Below are 17,301 nucleotides of genomic sequence, written 5' to 3' on the forward strand. Positions count from 1 at the left end.
TCAGGTGGAGCTTTCAATTCACACAGTATATTGATTAATTTTGTTCTGTTCATTTGATCATATTCTTTCCCATAATCCAGGAAGGCCATATATTTTGGTGCAAATGTGGGATCTGTGCAGAATCTTCCTTTCCTAAAGCTGCAATGCTCTTCTCCAATAATTTCCTCGGCCCATGATGTTAATTTACTTTTAATTAGATCTAGATATTTTATAGCTTTATTTAATAAGGATATTCTCATGTTCATATTGAATTTATTACAATTGGTGAATTTAGTTAGGGAATCCTACAGACTTCTAGATTTCTTAAGAAGCACACCATCTGCAGAAAATAAAGAGATGAGTTGAATATCACCAATCTTGATATTAGATCTCATGTCACTGTTTCATCTTTCCATGATGAACAGAGGAGATAATGTGTGCCCTTGTCTCTCACCTAATTTTATATCAAACCACCTACCCATACCTCCTTCAATTCTGACTTAAAAACCTACTAAATATAGACTATGCATTGCTCAATATAATGTACTATTTACACTATATAATTGTAGCATTTTGAACAGCTTTTCTCTTGTCACATGCCTTTTTCAAGATTTACAAACACAAATACAGATCCTTGTTATATTCCCATGACTTCTTTGTCTTAAAGTGAAAATTAGATCTTGATAACTTCTATTTGGCCTGAGTCCAGATTGTTATTCAAGTTTCCCTTCCAAAATTTTTCTTTGAATTTTTAAAGTACTTGAATAAAATCTTACTCATTTCCTTTTTTCCTAGAATAGTTACTACGAAAGGTCTAATTTGTTCATCTGGAATTTCACCTTGTGACTAGGCTATCTGTATTATACAGCATGGCTCTGCAAAACTTATACCTCCATATTTGAGCATTTCTGGTCTAATATTGTCTACTCCAGCTATCTTTCCACATTTCAGATTTAATGGCTTTTTCTCCCTCAAGTACTGATATCCTCTCCTGACTGCTTTATTCCTCATGATTATTTTCTGCTGCTTCTCGTTTTTTCCAGTAACCTTTCAAAATCTTACTCCAGACATCTAAATCTGTCGGTCTTCAATAAGACCGACAGAATTAGCATTGAAGAAATCATTATATTCAAGGCAGAAAAAAAGGAATTCAACAGCCATTTTAAAAAGTGCAGACTATGACATCAAGATCACCATGTTATCGGACTCTTCCACATATTCGGAAATGGAACATAATTCCACTCGGTTGTCACACTAAAAACTAATGAACTAATCTCCAGTACTTTTGAATATACAGAACTTAAAAAACAAAAATTAAAAAAACTGAAATCCAGACATCCAATCACTCCAAGACTATGGCATGCCTAAAGTTCATGAGACAGACATCCCCACTATATCCAAATACCTTCTCTCTAAACACTTATATAACCTCCTCATATAGGAACTAATTCCTATCTGAAAAACTAGATACATTTTGTATATAAACTTTCAAACATTCAGATCTCCACATCAGATATATTAGCTAGTTTAGATGTAGTTTCTTCATCTACCTCTGGACATCACATGTTTCTTCCAACAATGTTAAAATCCTCATTCTTCACTTAGGAAAGGAAAATTTTACTACAAAACAGTCTTGCAATGGACTCAACTCTCTCACCTTCGATCACCAACTTATACATGGAAAAATATGAAATATCAGCTATAGTTCAGGTAACCTTAAAACCACATATATGGTGGAGATATTATTATTATTATTATTCATGACACCTCCAAGGAGTCCGAAGACTCATGGCGGAAGGACACCTACTATACAACTGTCTCAACCACTACACCGAACCTCTACTACTAATCATCTCCATCAACGCCATCTACCGCCCACCACCATCACAAATAGTATTTTTTGTATGTAAATTGCTTGTGTTCTGAATGGCCGATTTGTCTGTATGCGGGAGAAAAAACCCTGCTACCTCTGTATGAGATCGGCTAACTCGCCTTTGATTGAAAAAGTCCACATAAAGATTCCTCCCATCACAACGAGAATCGAACATAGGGCCTATTCCAAACCCACCCATACAGGCAGATACATTCACCAGCAATCCCCCTAACCCATCCAACTCACAACAATATGGCATTATAAAAACACTATATAACAGGGCAAAACTAATCTGTTCAGATGACAATGCCCTAACCACTGAACTATACCACATCCTTAAGATATTGTATATTTTCCGAATAATCAATATAGGAAAATAAAATTCACACATTAGAAATAAAAAAAAAGAATGGAAAATTACCATTCCTAAATATCCTTGTCACAAAAAACGTTGGAGGATTATCATTCTCGTAGATAGGCTTATACATTGGTAAACATGACTATTAAATTATTTAAGGAATTTGCAATGTATACTGGAATATTAATTAAAAGAAACTTTAATAAATACCTCCTATATTTCGGCAACGTCACATTGCCATCTTCATGGGAACATACAACTATGACACGTCCACACAGGCACTACAAAAAGCAAATGAAGCAGAAGAGAGAAACTATTGTTGTTCCTAGAGTCCCCACCCCTGGCCAACTTCTTTATGGAGACTTCTGAAGAGAAAGCCTTAAACTCAGCCCACAAAAACCCACTGTTTGGCTTCGCTACATTGATGATTTGTTTGCAATTTGGCCACATGGCTCAGATACACTCCACTCCTTAACACACTTAAACAACACACTTTAACACACTTGTTTTCCTCTTGGAAAAAGAGGAAAACAACAGTCTCCCTTTCCTAGACACTCTAATCACTCCGGCCTGATGAATCCTTGGTTTTCTCTATTTACAGAAAACCCACCCATACAAGCAGATACATTCACCAGCAATGCCCCCCACCCACCCCACTCACAACAATACGGGGTTATAAAAACACTATATAACACGACAAAATTAATCTGTTCAGATGACAATGCCCTAACCACTGAACTAAACCACATCCTTAAGCCAATGGCTACAACCCCACAAAAATCCAAAAAATATTAAAACCAGTTAACCACACCCCCCACTCCCCTTCATAACAAAGATTACACTAAATTCCCTATATCCAGGGCACCTAAAAAGTTAACCAAAATCTTAAAAAAATACGACCTGATTCTTGTTACAAACTACATAAAAGATTGGCATCCCTTATCTGCTCCACCAAAGACCGACCACTTCCCCTAGACCAGTGTTTCTCAACCTGTGGTCCGCAACGATGGGACAGGTGGTCCACAGGCAGACTTAATTAAATACTTTTTTTTTAATTATCCAAACAAAACAAATTAAAATTGAATAAGTAAGTAAAAATTACTGCAATCAAATGGAGCTTAAAAATACCAACAAATAGCGTCAGAATGTTCAAAAGGTAGAAGCAATAAAACTATATTGTTTTTCACTTCACCACTCTTTTATTATTCGTCATTCTGCCGCTAAATTTGTAGCTGCAGAATGACAAATAATAAAAGAGGGATAAAGTGAAAAACAATATAGTTTTAAATTAAGGGGATAAAAATCCCTTATTATTATACAGCCAGTATGCAACACTTTAAGATCAAAATTATGATCTAAGAGTTTCATGCCAACGAACTGTCGGCGAATCCAAGCGTAAGTGACCACTTGGTAGTACCACACCAAGGCAACTCGAAGCAAAGGTGGAGCAAGCTCCCTCACTATTTTCTTATAATGTAAACACACACACACACACACAGCTCCTAGGAGATGTAATACTGCTTTACATTATGAGGAGAGGTTAGTCACTACCCAGACCGGTTTCAACCTTTTTTGAGGTCTCATCAGTGAGTAGCTAGATCTGGATGATATCAAAGTTTAAGTGAAAAGAACTTGCATACCTTCACTATATGAATGCCAGAAAGGTGTGCCCCTATATTATATTATAACACATTATATTATAAATAAGATGAAAAAGCCAAACGGCTATTTTTTTCTGGCGAAGTTAATTAAAGTTAATTAAATTAGTTAATTAAATTCGTTGCCTTGGTGTGGTACTACCAAGTGGTCACTTACACTTGGATTCGCCGACATTTCGTCGGCATGAAACTCTTAGATCGTAGTTTTTGATCTTAAAGTTTCGCATACTGGCTGTATAATAATAATGGATTTATATCCCCTTAATTTAATTAACTTCACCAGAAAAAAAATAGCCGTTTGGCTTTTCATCTTACAATATAGTTTTATTGCTTCTGCCTTCCCTTGCTGTTTTGTCAGATTTGAAGTGAACATGTGTTATCCACATTTCAACCAATTGCTTGTTGTGTATTGATTTTTATTATTGAAGGTTTCCTTCAACCAAGGCTCAATATATCTTCAGACGTGCTAAGTGATACTTGAACAAAGTGTGTCGTGGGTTAACCCCAGTATTTATATATTTATATATTTTTCGGAAACTTTTTTTAATAATGGAAAAGTGGCTTAGAACTAGGAATTTGAAAAGAAGAGCAAATGAAACAGGTGATGCTAACCCTAGTTGTGATACAAGTGTTGTAATGGCAAGTAATTCTGATACTATTAAAGTAGAAGAAACAAGCAGTTCAAAGAAAAAATACAGTAGGAAATATAACACTTCGTATTTGGAATTCAGGTTTACTTGGTGTGGAGATGAAAGTGAACAGAAACCTCAGTGTGTTTTGTGTTATGAAGTGTTGTCGAACGAGTGCATGAAACCTGCGAAACTCCGACGACATTTAGAAACAAAACATTGTGATGTGAAAAATAAGCCAATTGAATTTGTTCAGCGATGCTTAAGGAAATTAAATCATGGGAAAGATATGATTTCAGCCATGGGTTCCATTAATAGCAAAACACTGGAAGCATCCTATCTCTTAAGTTTGCGCATAGCGAAAACAGGGAAACCTCATTCTAATATCGGGGAAAATTTACTACTTCTAGCTAATAAAAGATGTGGTAAAAACTATGTTTGGCAACAAGTTACTAAAAGATGTTGATTTGATTCCTCTTTCAAATGACACTGTCGGTCGCAAAATTAATGATATGGCAGATGACATAGAATCTCAGTTAATCGAAAGAGTTAAGAAGAGCCCTTATTATGCATTACAAAGAGACGAGACTACTGACGTTAAAATTATGCGCAGTTAATATGCTACATAAGATATGTGAATGATAACAACATTCATGATGATATTCTGTTTTGTAGAACTTTGTCATCCCGAACAACTGGAGAAGAAATATTTCATCATCATCATCATGCGTATCACGGATTTAGGCCTAGAATGGCCTGTTCCGGCCTTAGAAGTCATCGTTGAATCGTTTAAGAGGACGTCCTGGATTTCTTTTTCCTGATGGCTTGTACTTTAAGGCTTGTTTTGGTAATCTTTCTGTTTTCATTCTTTGAACGTGTTCCATCCATTTATGTTTATATTTTTTAATTTTTTCTATTACTGGTTCTTGGTTTAGAAAGAAAAAGATAATCGGATTGAATCTATGGGAAACGACCCTGGAATGGAAAAGGTAAAATAAAAATGGAAACAACAAAATATAATACACATAGCAAACTGGAATGTAAGGGAATAGCATATAAAGAAATAGAAATATTTCACACTCTCAATAATTACATAATACACAAAGGGATCAGTGGGGAAAATGTATAGGCTTCTGTTCGGATGGAGCTCGCGCTCTTACAGGAAGGCAAAGTGGGGTTGTTTCTAAGGGCAAAGTAGCAGCTCCGGGTATGAATTGGGTGCACTGTTTTATACACCATTAGCCTCCAAAGGAATGCCACCAGAATTTAAAACTGTGCTATACAACGCTGTCAAGCTACTTAATTTTATTAAAGCTCGACAGTTAAATAACAGGTTATTTTCAGTACTCTGCCATGAAATGGGCAGTGAATATATATATAACTTTTGCTTCATTCTGAAATTCACTGGCTTTCCAGGGGCAAAGTACTAACAAGGTTATTTCAATTAAGGCACGAAGTTTTATTATTTGCAAATGAACGTTCGGATTTTGCATCACTCCTTGTTGACGAAGCATGGTTATCAACACTATCCTATCTTTCAGACATTTTTTCGAAATTAAATGAACTAAATCTCTCCCTTCAGGGAAATTTTTTAACTGTTCTTGAATGCCTACGACAAAATAAAGTCATTCAAGAAAAAACTGGTTTTATGGATTAATTATGTAAAAGACAGACAATTTACACCTTTTCCAACATTGGAATCCTTTTTAGTAGAAAATAATATTTTTGTTCTCTCTGAGTTTGTGGAAAGGGTTTGTGACCACCTCAAAAATCTAAAACAGAATTTTGAAACATATTTTCCGAATAACTTTTATAAGACATTTCTGTGGGTTTGCAATCCATTTCAGGCCTGCAGTCAAGAACGACCTTTCGTTATCAAAAAAGGAACGGTTAATTGAGCTTTCAAGTGACAGTAGGCTTAAAATGCAATTCCGTGATCTTGGTTTTGCTCGATTTTGGATCTTGTCTTCAGTGAGAAGTGAATTTCTGGAATTATCTGAAGATCGTCCTGCGGTTTTCTACAACCTATCCTCGTGAGAAGGGATTTTCATCGCTCCTTCAAATAAAAACAAAATACAGAAATCGTCTTAGTGTGTGTGCCAATCTTCGACTGAAGTTGACCAATATCGAGCCAGATATCCAGCAACTCAGCAAGGGCCAAGAAGCTCAACCATCTCATTAAAAGTAAGTAGTAACATAATTATATCATCTTATTTATTTGTTTAATAAAAATTAAAATTTGTTCAACGATGATACACTTTTGCTCGTTTTAATCGTTTACTTCCAATTTAATTAATTATGTTGCCATATCTTTCAAAACATGCTTTTAGATTTATTATGTTATGTTATAAATGGCACAATTTTTCCGAAATGTTGGCAATTCCTACATAGGTTTTTAAAAAAAAAATTATGAAAAGTCAAAACGACATATAGGGAAAAAAATTAAAAACACTATGTTTAATTTTGAAGTAAAACTTTAATTCCAACATTCTAAAATGTTATTTTTCTTGCTTTTCTGTTCGCAAAATCGATCACATTGTCGAAGTCTATTTCATCACTGTTTTATAGACAGTAAAGCAAGATTTCATAAACGCCAAAAAAAGGTGCTGCCAGGGGCAGATCTTCCCCCCCACACACTCCCCCAGCTACGCCTCTGTAACTTAGTGGTCTGCAGAATTGTTTTAGGCATTTTACTAGTCCTTGGGCTTAGAAAGGTTGAGAAACGCTGCCCTAGGCTTATCTGGAGTATGCTAGGTCCCTTACAGCTGTAAACTGTTCTACTTTGGCCAAACAGGTGGAACAGCAAATGTCAGGATTTCGGAACACAAAGGCTACATCCAATTTCACCAGTACAGCCACTTTGGGCTTGCAGACCATGCTCTAGATACCTGCCACAGAATACGTTGGGAGAAAGTCACATTAATACATTGCAGCAAATTTAAATATGAAAGATTATTCATGGAATCAGCCTCAGCTCTAAAAAAACTTTCCAAACCTAAACAAATTTGGGTGTGTGAGACTGCCCCAAATTTGGGAAGCTTGCATCTTGAGAACTTCAGCCCAACAGCAAAGACAACCCAATATAGCCTACTAGGGAACACCTTTAGGACTCTAGGAACAATAGTTTTCTCTCTTCTGCTTCATTTGCTTTTTGTAGTGCCTGTGTGCACGTGTCATAGTTGTATGTTCCCATGAAGATGGCAATGTGACGTTGTGAAATATAGGAGGTATTTATTAAAGTTTCTTTTAATTAATATTCCAGTATACGTTGCAAATTCCTTAAATAATTTAATAGTCGTGAAGGATTATCATTAGAAGTATATATCAAAACAAACCCACACAAGAAGGTACCTACAAGCAAGCTCATTCCATCACCCTCAAACAAATTACGTATAATCAAAGCTTTGAAAAATAGAGCTTTAAACATACTAAAAAATGACTAAATCAAAATGAAAACAAGAACTTCAAATCCTATTTAATCACAGTTCCTCCAAAAAATGTACTAAAAAAACCTTTCTGATGAACCATCATGCAAGAAACCAGAAATTACTTACAAAGGCAAGGTATCCATTCCATATGTTGACAATACATCAAGAAAAATAGCCAAAATATTGATAGCAGTGAACATAACATCATTCAAACCAGTCAACACCTTGAAAAGTTTTCTATACTCCTCTAAAGACAAAGTTTCTTGTATACACATACAGGTGGACAGGAGAAAGAGAGGAGATATGACAGAGACCTACAAGTTCATAAGGGGTTGTTACAGGATCAATGCTGGAGAAGTTCTACAGAAAATAGTGGGAGATCTGGGAAGAACCAGAGGTAATCCCTGGAAACTGTATAAAGAAGGCATGAGAGACAGTTTTTTTTCGTGCAGAGTTGTAAATGATTGGAATGCCTTGACTGAGAGTGTAGTGTCTGCAAGAAGTTTGAATGTGTTCAAGGCATGGTATGATGAGCTGTGTGTGTGTGTGATAAAAGGACCTCCCAGATGAGTCTTTGACTCCATGAAGTCTTGGGGTAATAATAATAATAAATAAAAAAATACAAGTACTTAGTTAATTGCAAAAAAGATCAGTTTTTAATATAGAATTGTTTTTTGTGCAGGTTCAACATAAGGATTTTTTTTTTTTATTTGGATGCAGTATGCATTTACAAAGTACTGTTTAATTTTTTAAATTGTTTTTACAATTTTTGAATAGTCAAGTTAATGAATTTGTTTTGATTACTTATTAATTTTTGCCTCCTTAATTTTACCTTATATGGATAGATAACAATCGAATTAATGAGTATCCTGATCTTATTACGCTTTGTTGTTTTTTATATTTATTATATCTGTATTATAAATATTATATTAACCAGTAATAATTGGAAATTATGCATAATCACTGACAACTGATAAATAGTAGGCTTTATGTTTTATTAAGTCACATTCACCAAAATATTAGATGATTATTCATAATCCTTGACAATTATTATTATTATTATTTCGGGCTACTCCAGGGAGTCCTTAGACTCATCGAGGGAGGCCCTAAACATCATGTCCACACAACTATTCGACATTCTCACAGTATCTATCATACCTTGCCTTGAACTCGCTCACTGTCATTGCACCCACAACAGACTCTGGCAGCTTATTCCATTCATTTACCACTCTAAAAGTAAAGAACCCAGCTCTAACACCCCTGCTAACCACACTCTTGCCCAGCTTCCATAGGTGTCCCCTAGTTCTGATCTCAAAAATATCCTCTGAATTAATCCTATAGAATCCTTTTAGCAATTTGAATGTCTCAATCATATCTCCCCTTTTCCGCCTATCAACTAGTTTCTGCAACCCACAAATCTTCAACCTGTTCTCATATGGTTCATTCCATAGATCTGCTATCATCTTAGTCACTCGCCTCTGGATCCTCTCCACCTCCTCCCCATCAAGAAGGAACCGAGGTGACCAAATCTGGGCACAGTAGTCGAGATGAGATCTTATCAGGGCTCGGTACAGAGGTACAATAACTTGCTTGTCTCTGCTCGTCAAGGTATTTTTCAACAACCAAGTGAGTTGATGAGCTGATTTAGCTACTTTTGCAACATGCCCCCTAAACTTCATCTCCCTATCCACCAACACTCCCAAGTCCCTGGCCTCATCAATCTCCTGGAGTACAGTTCCACCAATCTGGTATACTGCTGCCAATCTTTTCACCCCAAAATGCATAACCTTACATTTTGTCACATTAAATTGACATCCATTCTCCTTAGCCCAGAACTCCAATTTATCTAAGTCATCCTGCAAGACTTTGACATCTTCTGCATTCACTATCGCCCTACCCAACTTTACATCATCATCAGCGAACAAATGAACTGTTCCACTTAGATCCTTCTCTATATCGTTAATGAACAGATTAAACAGCAGTGGTCCAAGAACAGAACCCTGCAGCACACCACTAGTCACAGGCCGTCTTTTGGACTCTACTCCTGAATAAACTACTCTTTGATATCTCTCCATCAACCACCCACCTATCCATCTCACCAACCCTATATCCATTCCCATATGTTGTAGTTTACGGATTAGAATTCCATGTGGTATCCTGTCAAACGCTTTTGCCAGGTCCAGCAGTATCACTGTAAACCCATTTCCCTTATCCAGTTCTGCCGTCACCTTGTTATAAAACTTGAGCAAGTTACTGAGGCATGATCTACCCTTCACAAAGCCATGCTGTCCCCTGTACAGTATCTCATTTTCATCAATCCATTTCTGTATTTTTCCCTTGACTACTTTCTCCAAGACCTTGACGACTCCTGATATGCTGATCGGTCGGTAATTTGCCACCATAGTCTTGGATCCTCCTTTATGCAGTGAAACTATTTTCTCCTCCTTCCACGCCTTCAGGACTAAACCAGACCTGAGACTCAGATTAAACAACATGGTCAAGGGCACTGATAATTCCTTAGCCGCTTCACGCAAGACCCGTGCCAGTATACCATCCAATCCCACAGATGTATTCACATTAAGGTTCTGTAATAGACTATTCACCTCCACTTCATTCATCACAATTCCCATATAAACTAATGGTTCCTTCATTTTTTCAATGTCACCACCTGGATGGTATACTCTTGCAAATTGCGCGCTCAGTAACTCCACTATATCGACTGGTTCAGTGACCTCCTTACCATCATCATTCCTTAAAATCATTTTGCCGTGTACAGTTTTTTTCTTGCTTGCAGCATATTGAAAGAACTGTTTGGGATTCTCTTTTGCTTGCATAGCTAGTTTCCTTTCATAATCGGCTTTTGCTGTTTTTACCACACTTGTTACCCTTCTGGCCTGCACTTTATACCGTTCGTGTGCCTGCAGGTCACCCCTTTCTTTAAATTCCCTCCACAGTTGTTTCTTTTTTTGTAGCTCAAGCTTAATGGTGTTATTCATCCATTTAACCCCTACTTGTTTTACTATTCGGACCCTAGGTATATAATCAGCCATAACCTCCTGTAAATGCTCCTTGACCACTTCCCATGCTCTATCGACGTCCAGCCCTTGCAGTTGTACATGCCATGGCACTGATCCAAGCAATCTCCTAAGCTTGTCAAACTTGTCAGCACGGTAATTCCACATATACCCTGCCTTAATCGAAAATTCCACACCTTTAGCCACCTCCCGGGTCAAGACCTTATGATCACTCTCACCAATAGGTGGCAACATGGTCATATTCATTCCAGTCAAATTGTGAGATGCTATTACCAGGTCAAGCACTCTCACACCCCTAGTATTTTCAATTACATGCTGTCTCAGATAGTTATCCCTTAATAATTGAATAAAATCCATTTCCTTCCTCACATGTGTCCTCTTCTCCTTCCAATCAATAGTTGAAATCCCCCATAACAATTACCCTCCTTCCACTCATTTCATCAATTTGTTTATACATACTATCTCCACCATCTATTCCATCACCTGGTCTATAGCAGCACCCAACTGTATATTTTATTCTGCCAGTCTCAATCTCACACCAAATAGCCTCAAATGAGCTGCTTTCACTATCCTGCAATACAACTTCAATTCTCCTTGGCTGCAGTCCATCAGCTATCATCAATAACACCCCTCCCCCCATTTTATTCTCTCTGTCCCTCCTAAACACACTATAACCTACACATTCAATCCCACTAACTATATCATCTTCCGTCAGCCATGTTTCACTAATGCCAATAACCTGTGGCCAGGAAGAGCCAATCAAGGCCAAAAATTCTTCCTTCTTGTTCCTAATACTCCTGGCATTAGTATACATGAAATGCAGTGATCCCTTTGTCCCACCCCTATCTTGATGCGTTATTCTAAATGTCCCATTCCCATTTTTTGTCCTTAGTGCTGGCTCAGGTACATTATATACATTTTTACACTCAACTGTCTCACTGAAGTTTGCATATCCACTTCCCCCCCCTCCTTGGTAGTTCTAGTTTCCCTGGTTCTGCACATCCATTTTCACTTCATTCAGCAACACTTTTTCCAGTCTCTGCACACCAAGTCCATTCAAATGCAGGCCATCCATCTTGTATAAGTCCTTTCACCCATCAAACTCATTCCACACGTCCACGAATTCCACACCACATTATTCATGATATCCAAATTAATCAAATTGACTAACATAGATACAGGATAGCTGATCATCTGCAGATAATTGTTCAAACAACTCTTTAAACATAGATAGTTCAAATAGGAAGGAGTTCATTTCCAAACCAAATTCTTTGTCACATTTTCATTTTTTTTTTCTTGACACTAGTTCTTCCTCCTTTTCAGAGGTCATCCCTAACGTCTTTCATTCTCTAAGACCCTTCTCTCTTATTATTCATAATTCTGACCTCTTAATTTAAGGAGTGTCATTTCTTTGACCACCTGCACTGTCTTTCACTGAACAAGTTTCTCTTGCTGTAACATCCCATATATGCATTCCTCTAAATACAATATTATCTGCATTCAACATTTCATACGTTTTCCTGATAAACTATTCACAGCTGTCAGTACATTCCCATGCTATATCAAATGAATTTTTTCCTATTGAATTCAAACCAATTATTCACTGTCCCTATTGTTTACCACCCACTTTTATTAACTGTCAATTATGTGCAGTTAATTAAAAATAACTCAGCTTAATTAATAATTAAACACTCAAAGATAAATATTAAAAACATCATAGCAGCAACTATGAACAATCTTATTGCAAAAAAAGTTCACTAGCAGTTTTACTGCATTTTTATGACATTCCAAAGCAGTATTTACTCTTCAAATGATCATAAGTATTGTAGTAGCTAACCATGCAGTTCTGTTTCTGCTGCAAAATCACAAACAGTTCTCTTATTTGGCCGGAAGTAAGCATTTTTAAAATGCCACAGAAATCCATTAGACTCCAGAATAACTGTTTATTTGAGTAGCATTGACTTAACACAACTTATATACATCAGCGCATTGAAAAGTTCTGGCATTTAGTCTGTACTATGTGATAATTGCTCAGGCAAGCTGGAGTGCACACACTACAGACACACTTAAGTAAATTTCTTTATCTAATGAGTTCCAACCTAATGCTTAACACTGTACATTGTACAAAAATGTTCAGCTCATTCAGATTTTGTAAGGCATGGAATTTCTTTAACCAATCTGTGTTGTACATGCAGATATGTTCATGGGAAAAACAGCGTACAAGGTACTTAACTAATGACCAGTATAGTGGGGTTGGTTGTTATTACATTATTATTGAAAATAAAGGTGAAATTATCTACACATTCCAATGAAGAATGCGAATATACGTTACTAAAAGTATAATAATAAATATGTTTAACTATTTTCTAAGGGAAACAATATTTTCCATAGAACTTCAAGTGCCAAAAATGACAGTTTACTTGAACACAACCAACCGTCAGCACGAGATGCCTTGCACTACTTAAACCAACATTCTGCCTAAGGAGCCTGTATTCAATTATAATTACCATCTGATTAAGGCTTCATTGACCTGATAGCCATTTGGGAAACCAGGCAGAAACCTTATGAGGGTGGCAGCAGCAGCACTCTTCTCAGTATAATCCCATGTTTGAAGGGTATATATATATTACTTATTTTTTTAAATAAATAAACTGTTGGTCAGTCTGGAAACAAAATGAAGAAAAATCTAAAATAATCTTTACTGGTTAAAACTACTGAAAGAAATGATATATTTTAGAATTTTTGAAATATTTACATTTTTGAAAATTTTGAATATTTCAGAAGTCATTGTTTTATTATAGTCAAGTAGCAAAATATTTACCTTAGAGCAATAACTACTGTTTTATAGGAGAAAAAACATTTCCCTTATAAACAGGTTTTGAGTGAGCTCACTCTAAAGGTCACTCAACAATAAAGCATAAGTTGCTTTGGTGTTGCATCTACTTAAGAGATTATGATGAAGTGCTTGTATGTTTGCCTTTTATGTGCTTTTCATGAAGATTTCATGGGCCTAACAGTTGTTTCAAACTTAGGTTCTCATAAGGGATTAGGCATGATAAATCTATTCTTATTTCATGAGGATGAAATAAGAATGGATTTATAATATCTCATATTTCTATTAATTTTATTATTTTTGTACTTATGGAATGCGGGACAATGAGTTGGCATCATGTCAAGAAAACATGGTGCACTTAAAGATTTTAATCAACAAAGAGAACATAAAACAAGTACTTCATTAATCCTAAAAATCTATTTCTACCTCTCCACATTAAATTGGAGATAAAAAAAAAAACTTTTTTAAAGCACCAAATAAAAAATTACTTATTCCAGTACCTAAGAAGGTATTTAAAAATTTCTGACCAAACTCGGAAGTATATTTGTTGGACCTTAAAATAGGATGTATTATGAGATGAATTCAACATCTGGGAAAAATGGAAATCTGAAGATTGTTCAGAGATATCGCCAAATGATATTTGAGAAGAGATAAAGTTGAAAAGTATCAAGAATTAGTTGATCTACTTATAAAAAAAAAATAGCACAAGACAGAAAGCATGCTATCAAAGAAGATTCATTTCATTTTCATGTGGGCTCTTTGTCTGAAAAGAAAGATGCAGCAATGAAAGATGAATGGTTTCAGCAGGACACAGGATAGCATGGTAATTGCTCTATTACCACACTGGTTTCACACATAAAAATGTGTATGAAACACTATTTTTTTAATTTTTTTTTCTATTTTCTTATTTTTAGAAGAAAATCATAATAAAAGATGCATTCCTGTTTATATTCTTTTTTGAAAAATACAAAAAGGTTTTTTTGACAATTTTTAAATTTTTATTATTAACAGTAATTAGCCAAGCTTATCATTTGGCATACTTGTAACAAAAAGTTTATTATTCATATATGGAAATAAATGAAAATGTAACTCTTTCCCAAGATAACTATGTCAAAAATTGAAGAACAGCAGAAATATGCAGACATGATTTATATCTTGATAATACAAGTGACTTCTGGGGAAGTCACTTGTATTATCAAGATATAAATCATGTCTGCACATGATAATTCACTATTATCAGGATAATAGTGAACTCATGGGGAAGAAAAGGACAATCAGTCTTTTATAGTGAATGATATTTTTACCATACTTCATTTAGAAGTGAATTCACTTAATGAGTGAATTTGAATTCAACAGTTTTCTTTGAATGATGTGTGTAAGTATGCGCACACCTTAATACAAATTGCATTTGCTTTCTGAATGCAATTTATGTTCGTTACTTGCTGATCACTGAATACTTAGTGTGGATGCGTTTTTAATGATGAAAGAATTATGAAACAGTTTAAAAAATGGACCTGTTCAAGATAAAAAATTAAAAACTCTGGTGTTTATAATGAAAAACAAATAACCACATATGCTTCTACAAAGCTAGAAGCACATGTTCCAAAGGGTAGCAAGTGACAAAGTTAAATTTACAGGCCAGTGAAACATTGCACCAAATCAGTTGTAGCTTGCCACCCTTCAAGTTAACTGATCGAAAACAGAAAATGATGATATTCTTATAATCCAATGATAAAGAACAAATAAAAAGCCTTAACCACTTCATATTAGTGAAACATGCATAAAATAAAAACTGAAGTAAAAACAAGATTAAAACATCACGATTAAAAACTAATCTACAAGTTAATAAGTTCCCATAAATTAAAAATAGCTAGCTTACCTTTGTACAGGTAGAATAGAAATAAAAATAGCAGTCATCATTGCTTTTGTCCTGAGCAGCCATTATTAGAAAGGAATTATCCAGCTATCAAACTAGTGGGAGAAAAGCTTTTTTTAAAAATTTCTTAAAGCTGCTATACACATACACACAGGAAATTTCAGCATATTTTATGGGATAATGCAAGAATCTAAATCCAAAAAGTACCAGGAATAATACTTTTACATTTCCAGTATGTTTATTAAGATTTCACTTTTTATACATAGTGTGAATCATGAAGTTTACAAGGATAACAATAGATAGTGCCAAACTGTTCTGCAATACTTACAAAGTTTCACAATAGCTAAATGCATAAAACACAGAATTATAAGTATTGAAGGCAAGGCCCAAGGTGGCTTGAAACATGTCTCTGAAGCAGTTTTCAAATTATCTAGCCATTACTAAAATGTGCTATTACTTTCTAACTTGAAGTAACACACTGTGGAAACCATTAACACAAAAAATATTCAATTAAGAAAATCTAAACACAGAAATGGAAACAAAATGAATGCTATTAAATGAAACCTCTTTAACCTCCCAATTGGCGGATGTAGATGAAATACTCAGAGCACCTTAGGATTTTCAGAACTGCATCAGCATTCTGCCTTTTATCATATAATTACCCTTCTCCACCATTGATCCCTTAACAGCAATTGTATTGCCATTAGTGGATTAACTGTCATGGAGCGACCTTGTGTCACATGAGTTAAGGTGTACTATCCTACTTGGAATTTTCTTTGTCCTTTGAAATTTCAAATTTTTGCTGCACTATTTATTTATTGTGTCTTCCCAAAGATAAAAATGAATTTGACATGTTTGAAAATAAACAATCAATCCTGTAATGACAACATTCTTCTTTGCAATAAAATAAATATGAGCTTTTGTTTTTGTTTCCTTAGAAAATACCATTATATGGATCATCCTTCAGTTTTAAGTGCTGAGTGTTTCTGCTTTTATGAATAATAAATGATGTTACGATTGTGAGGCCTTGTTTTTATATATATAAAACAACGTACATCCAGTGATAATTCAGCAGAAACTTATTTTTCTTCTTGAAATTGCAATAGATAATTTTTTCTTTACTTTTTTGTATGATGCATGTAGTTATAATATCTATTGTTTAACCTCTGTAGACATGGTGAAAATATATGAAAGATATTCTGCACAGACTGATTCAAAATTTATGCTAATTTTGAAGATTTCCAATTGCACCTTCCCCCACTTCTGGAACTGAATTATAAATAACTACTCTAATTTTCTACTGGTTTGAAAGTTTTCACAGATAGTATTCAATAACTATTACTTCATTTTACCATTTTGACAAAAAGAAGTAAGTCAATAATATTGTTGTATCCACCAAAGCAGGTACTTCTAATTCCAGATATTTCTTTGCAATCTACAATCATTTGTTCAGCTGTCTGTTGATATTATTTTAAGTTTTAGAAATTCTATTCTATATTTTCACCATATAAAAACTGTTTACATGTATGTAGCAAAAAAGTTCAGTAGTGTTAGTTCAAAAGTTTCTTCTTAAAAAATACCAAATATGACTTTTACTGCTGCTGGAAATAACTTCTGTCTTAGAAATACTAG

General features: G+C 35.0%; 1 protein-coding gene across 3 annotated transcripts in view; it reads right to left on the minus strand.

Moving 5' to 3' along the window:
- LOC150092757 (uncharacterized) overlaps nt 1-17,301 on the minus strand; it is a 480,655-nt gene that overhangs the window by 403,032 nt on the left and 60,322 nt on the right. For all 3 annotated transcript variants that reach the window (XM_090414390.1, XM_090414391.1, XM_090414389.1), the window contains one exon: nt 15,673-15,764. In XM_090414390.1, coding sequence (XP_090270516.1) covers nt 15,673-15,735 — 63 coding nt within the window. In that variant the 5' untranslated portion in view covers nt 15,736-15,764. The remainder of the gene's footprint in view (nt 1-15,672; nt 15,765-17,301) is intronic.

This window comes from Typopeltis vanoorti, chromosome 25, assembly GCF_054136105.1.
Source record: "Typopeltis vanoorti isolate ZY-2024b chromosome 25, IOZ_Tvanoo_1.0, whole genome shotgun sequence".
Lineage (NCBI taxonomy): Eukaryota > Metazoa > Arthropoda > Arachnida > Uropygi > Thelyphonidae > Typopeltis > Typopeltis vanoorti.